Source organism: Xylocopa sonorina, chromosome 13, assembly GCF_050948175.1.
Source record: "Xylocopa sonorina isolate GNS202 chromosome 13, iyXylSono1_principal, whole genome shotgun sequence".
NCBI classification, from domain to species: domain Eukaryota; kingdom Metazoa; phylum Arthropoda; class Insecta; order Hymenoptera; family Apidae; genus Xylocopa; species Xylocopa sonorina.
In genome coordinates, this window is record NC_135205.1 from 6,715,009 (window position 1) to 6,727,363 (window position 12,355).

General features: G+C 46.1%; 1 protein-coding gene across 5 annotated transcripts in view; it reads right to left on the reverse strand.

The window, feature by feature from the left end:
* The window catches only part of Kkv (hyaluronan synthase-like protein kkv), an 81,844-nt gene that overhangs the window by 67,169 nt on the left and 2,320 nt on the right, over positions 1–12,355 (reverse strand). The window contains exons 1-14 of one of the 5 annotated variants that reach the window (XM_076906511.1): positions 6,348–6,423; positions 5,946–6,059; positions 5,628–5,872; positions 4,138–4,431; positions 3,622–3,828; positions 2,921–3,265; positions 2,419–2,810; positions 1,915–2,182; positions 1,570–1,832; positions 1,295–1,505; positions 962–1,209; positions 702–894; positions 475–629; positions 68–373 (exon numbers count right to left, since the gene is read on the reverse strand). In XM_076906511.1, coding sequence (XP_076762626.1) covers positions 68–373; positions 475–629; positions 702–894; positions 962–1,209; positions 1,295–1,505; positions 1,570–1,832; positions 1,915–2,182; positions 2,419–2,810; positions 2,921–3,265; positions 3,622–3,828; positions 4,138–4,431; positions 5,628–5,872; positions 5,946–6,059; positions 6,348–6,364 — 3,258 coding nt within the window. In that variant the 5' untranslated portion in view covers positions 6,365–6,423. Of the gene's footprint in view, positions 1–67; positions 374–474; positions 630–701; positions 895–961; positions 1,210–1,294; positions 1,506–1,569; positions 1,833–1,914; positions 2,183–2,418; positions 2,811–2,920; positions 3,266–3,621; positions 3,829–4,137; positions 4,432–5,627; positions 5,873–5,945; positions 6,060–6,347; positions 6,426–12,053; positions 12,204–12,355 lie in introns of those variants that run through there. The other 4 variants (XM_076906515.1, XM_076906512.1, XM_076906510.1 and 1 more) reach the window with 4 other exon arrangements.

Genomic DNA, 12,355 nt, shown 5'->3' on the forward strand with positions numbered 1-12,355 from the left:
CCGGTGTTATTCTCAATAGGCGATAGAGTGTCGTATAAAAGCGAAGCAGTGGACATTCGAGACGAACCTTCTTGGTCTTTTTCACTTGGACCTCGCGAGTACCCCAGGAGACGACGTTCAAGTTTATAATCGAGTAGAGGATCAATAGGAGGTACATAGAGGGGATCGAGAGGAGATAAATGATGCCTGGCACGATGCACCAGAACTCTTGCGGATGCAAACAGGCCGCTATGAAGAAGGAGCTGGACAAGGATATCAAGAATATGGCCGAGGGTGAACCGATACCGTCCTCCCCGAGCTGGAGGGCTGTACCTACGATCACGGCCATCATTATCATCGCGTATCCTGTCGACAGTATCTGCGCGCACAGAAGCTGAAAGACAACGCGACACAAGAAAAGAATATCGCAAAAATAATCAAAGCGGAGAACGATTTAACGACGACTCTGATTGTGTCGGTAACAGATCAGCTTACCTGAATGTTCGCTTTACAAGTGAAACATATGAGCATGAAAAGCAGAATGGGAATGATATTGTAGTAAAAACTGGTCCAGTTGTCGATCTTGAATGCAGCCACGAACGCACCCACCAACATAAGGAATATCGTGCCTGGTCCTAAAATGGTTCCGCCTAGGGGAAGATAAATGTTGGTTTACGGGAACGTTAATTGCTTTCGATATTCGAGAAACGATCGATACTGACCCATAAGCAGAATCTGGTACGAGATGTAGGGAAGAGAGATATTGTCGTTGATTTTAATCGTTTTCTTCGCGTCCATCAAAAGGTCCATGATGTTAGCTATGGTAGAGGGTACCCATCGACGTCGTTGATTGTAAAATTCATTGAAACCTTCGGGTGCATGAGTGTACGCGTCGCTAGCCGCTGAATACTCGACCTGAAACATTAACGAACGTTAAACAACGACACCAGAAATATAAAGAAATATCTCTCTAGACGCTTACTCTGTAACCACGCTGCAAGAGAAGCGTGCAAAGCCACCGATCCTCCCCCTGATCGTACTGAACGTAATGCCTCGCCTCGTCGGATCTCGTCGTGTATTTCTTCATCACGTTGTCGTCCATCAGAGCTTTTCCTCTGAACAGTGAAAAGCAACCAGGACTACAGAGTACACATCCGATCATATGTTCCGTTGCTTTCTGCAGCCAGTGACCAATTGCGTATTCGAACATCTGATACCACACCATGGGACCTGCCGCCATGAAAGAAAGAGACTTAGCGAAAGATACTAAATCGTGGATATTAAATTATAAATTAGTATCGCTTTGTAAAGTTACCCGAGCCGACTGGATGAATACGACCGCAAGCTGCACCAAGGTTCTTATTCTTCTTCATCAAGTCCACCAGCAATTTCACGGCGGCTGGTTGGAAATCGATGTCACCATCGAGAGTTAACAAATAAGTATTCTCCGCGATCACTTCCTTACGGTCAACGCTGATTGGTAGCTCCATCAATCGATGCCCCAATAGATAGTACATATACATGACCTGTTTAAAAAGCGATTACAAGATGAGGATGATCTTAGAAGAGCGTTACAATATTTTTCTTTACCTGACTCCAGCGCTTTCGGTGACGAATCTTGCTCTTATCCTTCAAGTGAGCGATCATCTTCGTTTTCCCGGGAAGTGTCCATACCAGACGCCCGCCATAAGGCGTAGGATATTTCTTTGGGGCTCTGACGTGCATCCGCGTCTGATGAACATCCGACGCAGCCTCGTCCAAAGTGTCCACCAGCAGTTTCACGAACCTGTTCACCTGCGATTCGTTCTCATCGTGATCCGATAACTCGAACGCGTCATCGAAAAAGATGTGAGCTGCGCAGAGAAACTCTCGTTACTCGTTGACACCACGAACTGCGACCAGTCGATCAGAGGGGTGGCTATAAAGCCTGCTTACTCTCGAATTCATAATAGTCCGGATCGACGACTTTGAGATACTTCTGGGCAACACGCCGGGCGCTCTGGTCCTCGTCCAAGCGCAGAATGCTCTTCAAGAATTCCATCATTTCCTCCTTGTTCTCATGCCACATGGTCGCGCAGGCATATATCCTGGTTACGTGATCGCTGCTTTTTACAGCTGACGGTGGTGTAGTCGTGCCGTCCGTCTGCTCGTATATGGTCTCGTAATCTCCGTCACCTTTTTCTTTCTCTATCTCCGCTAAATCCTGATCAACGAGAACACCGTTCAAATCGTCACGCGGACGGTACAAAATCGGTACGTTCCCTTCTATAACCGTACGACTCGATTTAGAAATTCTATTCGCGTGGCGAGCACGATCGATACGCGAATGATAAAACGGGTGGTTCGATTCCGGGAACACAGTATTTTTGTACATTTATTCGTTTCGTCGATGGCCACGAGAAAGCGACGAAAGGGATGCAATTATAATTATTTAATTACCTCGACTTTCACCTCCGGTTGATCGTCCCTTTTCCTGTTCAGACCCATCGACTGGTCGATCAACAGGGAATCGTACATGGGCACGACGAACAGCTTTTCCGTGGCGGCGAGACGCTCGCACTTCGGCGTCCAGACGTGCAGAGTAATCCAGGTTTGCGATAGCAACCACAGTAGCCACACCCAGGCGTATTGCTTCGACACGAAATCATTGAGGAAGTGCTCCGGTGGTGACTCGTAGTACAGATAGTCGGGAATGGTGCCGTGAAATATGCATGGCTCGGTGTTCCTCAGGCCACAGGCCGCGATCAACAGCGAGATCGTCACTGGTATCGTTAGATTTACCGGGAACGCGTAACTGAATCCTTGTATCAGGATCTTGCACGCGAATTTACCTGGAATAACGCTTGGGAGTCAGTAAAATGATGCTTTAAATCACGCTAAATTACATTTGAAGTGGGAACGATGGGATCTCAGAGACATCGGGTAGAACAGCGATACTTACCAAAGACGTATGTGAAGTAAGCACCGAATATTTGCAATAGTAAGACGTATATTGGAGTGTTCACGTCGGCTGGTATAGATATTTTGTCACCGATTTCTAAAAGGTCCGCAATATCGGTGAACGTGCCGGTAGTACTTATCCGTTTCGTCGACACCATGATGTAATGATGTCCGAATGCGTCGCTAAACTTCGTGAATAAATGACCCACGGTTTCACCTTTGACGTGCAATATCAGTATAGTGCAGATGAAGAAAGCCACGATTTTCCAGAACGACATAAACATATAGGTGAAATACCGTGTCACCTTCAGTTCCTTCTTCACCCTTCCCAAAGATCTGACGAATCCTACGCAGAAGTGCAAGAATCCTCTTACAAAAGGCTTCTGACAAGTTTGGAAACGAAGATGTGGAAATTTCAATCGCTCGTTTCATCCGTGCAACGGGTCAAACACAACTCTAAACATTTTGGAATCGAGAAAGGACTGAATTCTTAAGAAAACATTTGCCATCCGAGGAAGAGAACGAAACCGGCTACAGACTCGCTCGAGATACCTTCGTAGCAATCCGTTATAAGGAGCCAAGTTCTCCACGACAGTTTCATAACTTTTTCAGCCGATTCCCCTGTCGTCGCAAATAGTTTCTACCGCTTTCATGCTCGACAGCCATTCCTTAACGGCCCCTCAATGATACCGTGATACTTACCGATCGGGCTCTGCATCGAAACATAATTTTCCCACCAGCCACACGAAACCAGGAACAAGGATGCCGGTATCAGCCACACCGAACTCTGGGAACTGTTCAACAATGGCCAAAGGAAGAAACTTGTTCCTTGGGCGGCCAGCGCGGCAATATCGATCAGCACCAAGACAAATCTCGATTCGTCTTTGTTCTTATTCCGTGACAGTAGCCCTTAAAAGAGCCAAAACAAATCTTTATTTTAGTTCTGTCCGAGTTACCATTACGTACATGAAACTAATGCTCGACAAACGGAAGAGTCACTCGATTGCGATATTGAGATACAACATTACACTTTAAGGCTTTTCTATTACGAGTGCATAATTAATTAGTTTAAGTTCGATATGAATGGAGACACGTTTGATTCGAATCGAGTTCGTTCTACCAGTTACGTAACAAGCGTCCCGCTCTACAAGTATAGCGGTAACTTATTACAAATTGAAGCTGAAAACAATTGCTAAAGAAGAATCGTGAACCCCTTACCTAACAGCCCGGGCACGAAGCAAACACAGTTCGTCAGCATCGCGCCTTTGACCACGTCCAAATCGGGGAGCACTGCCATAAACATTAAAGCCAGACCGATCACGTGGAAGCTCTCCATGATGAAGACCAGAAGGAAGTGAGAGGCTGGCGGTTTCTTCCACGATTTGAAGATGCATATTCGGATGCTGCGAATCAAAGTGCCGAATTCAGGCACCGCGAACGCGATTATTATGCACCAAATCCAGGCTATCCTTTCCTCCTCCGGTAACGTCACCTCGAATTGCTTGTCCCGTCCTGTAATAAGAATCAATGATGGGTCGATCGTTCGACTATCGACCTTACGAAAACGATCAGAAACTTTCAACGTGTACAGAAGAAGGTATCCGCGATCCATCAAATTGAGAATTGCTCGGACCTGAACTTTCGAACTCGTGACACATTAATCGGCCCACCTTTATCTAGCCTATTACTCCTCGAAAACGTACGAAACTCTGCGTCACCGTTGAACTTTAGCATTCTCAAATTATTCGACTCTAAAACCGTTATTTCACTTTTAACATTTAAGAGCGGAGTTCCTGGGACCGCCGTTCCGTGACGCAAATAATCTCTGCCTTCGAACTTTCACATGTCGCGAATAAGGAAATTACTCGTGCCAAACTGACATTTGCATCGAAAGAATTCCGCGGATTTGCTGAAGGACCGCATTTCTCGATGTGGCCATCCTGGAACCAATGGTACCGACGCAGAAACGGCCCGTCCCGATCGGAGCCAGCGACAAAGTTTCTTAATTACTCTCGTTATCTCCGATCGGACGATTTTCTACAACCTGGGCCTGACGTACGCGACGCGTATCGGCGCCGTTTCAACCTGGTTTCACGTATGCACTTTCTCTCCTTTACCTATATCATAGATACAGGAGCGGTAGAAAAACGCCGTTGTAACTGTGTTACGAATGCGATCCACTTTCCGCTTTACTCTACCTCGGTCTCCATAGACGTCTCGGCGACTCGAAACCAGCGAAATTCTGTCCAACCGGCTGTTTCGCGTATCGCATGCCACGCGTCCTGATCCGAACGGACAGTTAAATGTAAATTCGACCGTGTAAAAAACAGTTTCGCAGCCTGTTTTGAGTGCTTTCTAAAGAAAAAAAATGCCGAAACAGGCGGACATGGCCAGTTTTTTGTTGCGCGCGATACCTTTCGCGATCTCGCGTATTAATCGAATTGCAAAATATGCAAACGAAGTAGCAGACGTCCATTAGCTTATAGAATGCGAACAGGGAAATCGCGTAACGAGGATCGGAAATAATGAGTCGCTATCGCCGCGGAGCTGGGTTATTATGTGGGTCGTATCGATTATACCTGAAATCAAATTTCGAACACGTAAATTTGAACGCGATTTCAACGCAAATCTCAACGAGTAGGGGCATGTACAATCGATGCGACAAACAAAAGTAAATGTTACAAATGAGAGACAGAGGTATCGCTCACCCAACTGTTTATTGCAATAAGGTATCGTCCGATTGGCTCTCAGTTGCGATGTCATGAATAGAATCGTCCCTTTGGCGACCACCCCGCTTCCTAGCACAATTATGAACACTAACAGGTAGACGATCACTTTCGTCACTTGTACCGTCACCTCGAGGCATCTCTGGTTCGCCATCGAACCAGAGTCGATTTTGGGCGGTGGATTCCGGAACACGTCCCATCCTTTCGTTTCCACGACGGTTCTTTGACTGAAAAACAACCAGAGACCACGATTGAACGAACGAATGGTCCCGATATGCGAGGCATGGAAACGCAGCGTACCTGTCGGCATAATCCTGAGTCATCGGTGTGCTCTCGCCATCCGAAAAATCGTCACCGTCAGCCACCGTTCCGCCGCCCGGTATCAATCCATTTTGCGACTGGCTCTTTGACATTCTGTAAATGAAAAATTGTCCCGTGATCAGCCGCTGATATCGATCGACAAACGTAATGTCGCAATTTGTTCACATTCGACGGGAGAGGGCAAGAAGAAAACGATTTTGAACAGCTTTCGCGTACACGTGGACCAACAGCAAGAACCTGTAACCCATACGCGCCCACGCGAACACAAATTATTAGTGCACGAGTGTACAATAGACTTTCAAAGTTATTTAATCGGACAGAGAACGGAATGCAGAAGTTTCGAACGCGAGTTTTGTCTCACTTTGGCTTCTAGATTCGCACCTTTCATTTCGGCCCATCTGTAGCCGAACGCGATTGTGTAACTTTCGCGAACCGCAGGCTGGATCATCTCGATCCGTTTGCGTCAAAAGCCAGCTATCGACTGATAAATTAATTCTTATCGCTTCAACGTATACTCATTAAGATTTCGTTCAAGATAAATCATGCGTTTTACATCGGTGTTACCAAATTCTAAGCAACGAGCACACATTTAGATGCGTTCATGCGTGCTATTTGAAGTAATTTATCGTTTTCTGGAAACGGAAACGTAAATTATAAATATTATTTGGCTAACAGTACGAAGTTTTGAACTCTCTCTCTAACACTGTTTTAGTATCGTGGACAGTTTCGTCGACGTGAATATAATACACGAAACGTAAAGCTGAATTGTTTGGAATAATAACAAACGGTCCAGGACAGGCGAACTGTGCGCGAGTACTTCAAAAATTGCTTTCTATCCGTTGGAAAGGTTAAACTAACAGTTTCTACTATGCTGGTAAATTACTATTACAGTGTAAATGTTAACCGTGTACCTCGAAACACCTGCATAAACTTTTATGCTCCACATTTTCAACCGTATCGTTTGATGTGTCTCGAGTCTAAACACGCCAGACATTTTTCACGTATTTCGCAGGTTTCTCAACTTATTGTTTGGCCTCGTTATTCGCGATACAAAAGCGAAATGGCCAACTACGAAACTCATTGCGAGCAAAGGGTGGTATTATCGCGGAAGTACTCGACCGAATGTACGTTTCTTTAAAAAAAAATGACAAATAAACGGAAAGCAAATTAAGATAACGCGTCTATTAAATACAAATGGAAAATATACGATGGAAGAAAGTGGGCATGCACGTACGTATATAGAGCGCGTGTATTAAAGAAGAAAGTTGGTCAATGAAAAGAAACCACGGGTGCCAGTAGCACCGTGTAACGATCGAAGAAAAGTACTAGGAATTCTGGGTGAAACGAACGAATTATCGTAGCGTTCAGTGATCCATCGACGCCAGAAATCAGCGTGGAAACAAGGAATATTACCAAAGTAAAAGTGGACGACGGAGTAAACGCTACGTAACGGATCAGTTGGTACCCGACTTTCTGTTTCCCGCCTTATTCCACGGACTACCGTGTACGAACGCAGCCAGAGCCGCGTTTTCCATGGAAAACATCGATCTGGATCGACGCCTGCCTGTGCTTGCACGAGCCCGTTTGCGAAAGGACCTCCTCGTTAAGCTAATTAGCGATTCATCGGAACTGGAACGAGAACCTGCTAGATTTCTGTAACTATCCGCTTTATTACTTCGACGGAATGTATCGTTCGTGTAGCCTGTTGATGTTTTGTATCCATAATTAAGTAGTTTTCATGCTGAGAATCGAAAACATTTCGTAAAGGTCATCTCCAGCGACGATCATAGTCCGAATCGAATCCGGGTATATTAAAAATTCCAAATTCCTCCAAGAAGCCAGACTTAATAAAATAAATCCATATGCAAATCAGATTCGCGTTCGATACATCGTGTCGCGCGAGAACGATCCTCCGCCTTCTTCCAGAAGTTCGTCGTCGCGGAGGAATCGCGGAATATGCTAACACGGTCGCTATACGGAAGCAGGCGTCCGTAAAATCGAGCGGTATGTCACACGTCGTTTAACAAGTGTACCTTCGACGAGTACGTTCGACGAGATTCAGTTATCGGCTGGCCAGGGGAAGGCCGGTTATTAAAAGGCGAAATAGGGCAGAGTAGATGGAAATGAGGAGGAGGAGGCGGGCTGCTCCCCGCGGTCGTTCGTGCCGTTTCAATCTCTCGCACGGGCCGCGCCAAGGCGGAGGCGTACCTTTGTTCGTGGAGGTCTGGGCTTTCTGGTTCCTGGACACTGAAAGTGAAAGGGAACGAGCCGTGAAAGATAACATAGCAAGGACGTCCACTGCAACTCGCCGTGTCGGTTGCTGCCCTCGAGGCACGTCACGGATTCGTTCGTACCTCGGTGTCTCGAACCCCTCGACGCCGCTCACCATCATCCTCTCGCGACTACGCTCTTTCTACCTCACCCTGGTCCGTTCCTCGCGTTTTCCACGATCTACGTTGAGTAAAGTCGAGCGATCGTACCGCGCCTCGACCGTTTCGCGTTCACTTCTCCGTAGAGAATGGAAAACATGCACACGCACGCTCGCAGTTTCTTTTTTCTTCCGAGGAACGGTTTTCGCCGGCTCTCCATCCGCTTGCGAAAGCTTCGGACATCCGCGACGATGGTATTTCAAGAAGTCGAACAGTGTTTAATATGTAAATCTTTGGTAATTCGGATATTAACTTGTTGGATGGCAGGCTCGTTGAAAGTGTACAGAGAAACTTTTGCCTCTCCACAAGTTGTATCCGCACTCTCCGTAGAAGCTCAAGCGTGAATCGCAGCGAATGCGCACGCTTATTATTAGCGAATCCGCACATTTACCATAACCGGCAGATATGTACAGTTGCTATTACATTCATCCCGTGCGCCGGCACTGCTTAGCGAAAGTATATTAATAACTGTGCAACTTCATGAAAATTTCATTAGCACGCGGTTTCGTATAAATTTCTAATTACAATTCGAAGAGGTTGCAACCTGTACGCGTCGGAATTAAGGACCAATTACGATTAGATAATATATCCGATTAAGTTTCGCAAGTGTGCGATGCGTTTGTGAATTGAACTTCATTCAATTCGATTTGTAACCATTAGTGCTCTAGAACTCCGGACTATTCAATCGAGCCAGATCCTCGTACCAATTAACCTTTTATCGCTGGAAGCGTCGCTTTGTTAATCGGGGAAAGGGTGCTCGAAATTGATTGCTGCTACCTATTTCGATCTGGCGATCAATTTAAAGGACACGGGTTTTAAAATTAATGAGTTAAAATAGAACGTCGAGCGTAAAATCAAAAACGTACGCGTTAGTATGAGCCGAGGTGGTAAAGGCGCGAAAGTAAATGGAACAATCAAAAGCGTGAAACAAGCAAATGGACAAAGATACAAGTAACAAAGCACCCGATCGGAGCTAACAGTCTCCATATGCTAGCGAAATACCTCCTCGATCCGATCCGCGGATAGCCAGGCGATCGTGTTTGAAGCCACGGAAAGCACTGCTCCGAGGCCTATGGGAGATGCGCGAAAGTACAAGGAAATGCTCGCGCGGAGCTTATCAACCTTCGTACGGCCTATTCTTCTTGTATTTTATATCGATCATAAGTTACGCTCGTATGCATAAACGTCACCAGCATAGATCGTACGGGCACCGCGAGCATGTGCACGATCCCACGTAACAGCGCCGTGTCTCTACTCCCTAGGCTACCACTTTTCGTCGTCTTAAGGCCGTTGTCCTATGAGTCATTGTCCATGGAATTGTTCACCCTTCATCCCCCTCCCATCTCTCCCTTTAAACCCTCGCCGAGGTCCAGCTAGCCTAACTCGTTTCGCGTCCACTTGTCTCTATAGTTAACGAGGAATTCGCCAAGGGAATATTTTTAGACGAGCTAACTTTCGAACGTTCCTCGAATGCCTACTATTCGATCATAGTCTTTCCTTTTTCGGTCGTCCAACGCGCGAGGGCTGGGCATTCGAGGTATCGCGATGGAAGCGAACGCGTTGGGTAGGGTGAATCTGGTAGATGCGCGCGTGATACCAGCGGGAATGGCTATTGGAATATGATTTCGATAAAAGTCGATGGGATGGTGGACGTAGCATCGCATACAAAGCAAGAGTCGAGCGTAACAGTTTTCAGCGATTTCTCCAAAAACGTCCGCTGGCTAACTGTTTTACTTTCTGATTCCCTCGGTGGCCAAACTCTTCTCGACACTGATAAACGTCCCAGTTTTCCTCGTCGTCCAATTTCGACGTCGGTACCGTAATCTAAGAAATACCATTTCTCTAACATACTCAACTCGGTTCCTTCGAGCATGGAATTCACCGATTTCGCTCACGTGCTCGATTCCACGTAATCACTGCTAGACGAAAATTCAATTACCCCCTCGAGTGCTGTTATTCTTAGAGACTTACCCGCTCGCCGTCATCGATTTCAGTAATTTCGAGCATTATTCTCAATGGCGAGCAAAATCGAAAGCTCGCGATCACGATGCAGAAGGGGTTGGTCGGGAAATATTTCCAGTAATCTTCATCGTCAAACGTGTAATTTTTTATCGATCATTGTACACGCAACCACGAGCTGCTACATTATTATTCGGTAGAAGAAGATAACGGTACCGTTTCCTTGTGGCTGTGACACCGATTACAATGATTTAAATGTCGCGCTACACCCACCGTATTGAAACGAACGCGTACAATGCCGTTTTATAAGCGTGTCGAAATAAACGAGCGCGGCTTTAGCGGTTTTCATTGACCGAGTAATTATTTTCGACGCGAATTTTATAGCTCTCGTAAAACCCGTTTCGATCCCGTTTTTTAATCGCTCGTGCGATTAGAGATAATACGGATGGGCCGATCGCAATGGCGTTGCTTTCGTTTAATTAACGAGTAATATTGATTTTCATAATATCTTGTTGGAAAAGCGAAGTTCTGGTATGTTGAAAAAAAGGACCAGAAAAATCGCAGAAAAACTAGTGCTCGGATAACAACATATGGTTGAACATATGGAAAACGAGCACGATTCTCTTCGTCTACCCGAAACGACCACCAAAAGCTAAGCAATCTCATCAAGTACACCCTTCCTGATCAACTAGCCTACGAAACAACGAATCGCTTTGAAATTCATTTATCATCGAGCACCAGAACTATAGAAACTTACACTGACATCGTAATGGAACGAGCGAGACGAACACGACACTGTCACCCTTGCGCGAACGAGCGAAGACGAACGATCGATCGCGCGAACCGCGAGGAATTTGAACGGTATCGCGCGCGGGTGAATCACGGAACGAAGAAAAGGGAGACAGTTTCGCAGAAGAACGGGCGGCCAGGGAGAAAGGAACGACCTTGCCACGGAGGATATTTCGAATCGATTCGACAGGGAGAGCGCGTCGACAAAGAGCGGTGAGAACGATCAACCGGTTCTAGGCGTCGCGATTTCTTCGCGGACCTCAGCAGTTTTCCCGCGTATCCGGCAATCCGTTTCCTCTCCAACAACCGAGGCTTCCCGATGGGTTAGCGTGCCTCGACGACGCGCGATTCCCACGCGGCCCGAGTGATTCATTTGACGTTGTCATCTTCGATCGCTCTCGTAGCGGCACGCGAGACCTGGTAGCGGAGGAAAAAGTGTCACGCGTGTGGGATCCACGCTGATGCGTTGTCGATCTACCCATGGATCTTTCGTCTACGTAGGATTCCAGGTGAATGCAAAACGAACACGTAACATTCATGGATGAAGGTTGACCAAGTACACATGTTACGTTCACGATGGACATTGTAGGGGGGTGAGATGGATACGCGTGAAATTAACTCAGATTTTGGGGACGTTTCTTGACCAATTCTCAAAGACACCTTTTACCCTTGTTAACCTATCGCAATGTTACTGTAAGTTAAAAATCACAGAAGAATGATATTCTGCTGACACTCGATATTTGAGTCTAAATGGAAACAACCTTAGAAGTTAAGTTTCATCTGTCCACGATGTAAACGCTGAACACCCTCGGAAGTGTTCTCGATACACACATGCAGCGAATATATATCGCGTTTCATTTAAGTAATTCCATGTAATTAGATACAATTTTTACTCGGGAGTTGTAGTTACCTTGATGTCGCAGAAATCACTGAACTTTCAATGACGAGAGGCTATCACCTGCTAACATCACGAAACTGGAACCGATACAACGAAACGAACTGTACGCGATCTCGACTGTGACTTTTCAATCGCGAGTGAGGTGTTCGAGGACTTATGAAACGCAAGCTGCACGTTATACAGCTGTAAGTGTCGATCGAATTGTTTTTTAAACTAAAACATATCGCACAGAATGTAACTCGGTAAATGAGAAGCCCGTGTCAACTATCGTATTAATCGCTAAAGGTATTAAAAGTGACGTTTCGAAGAAGCAT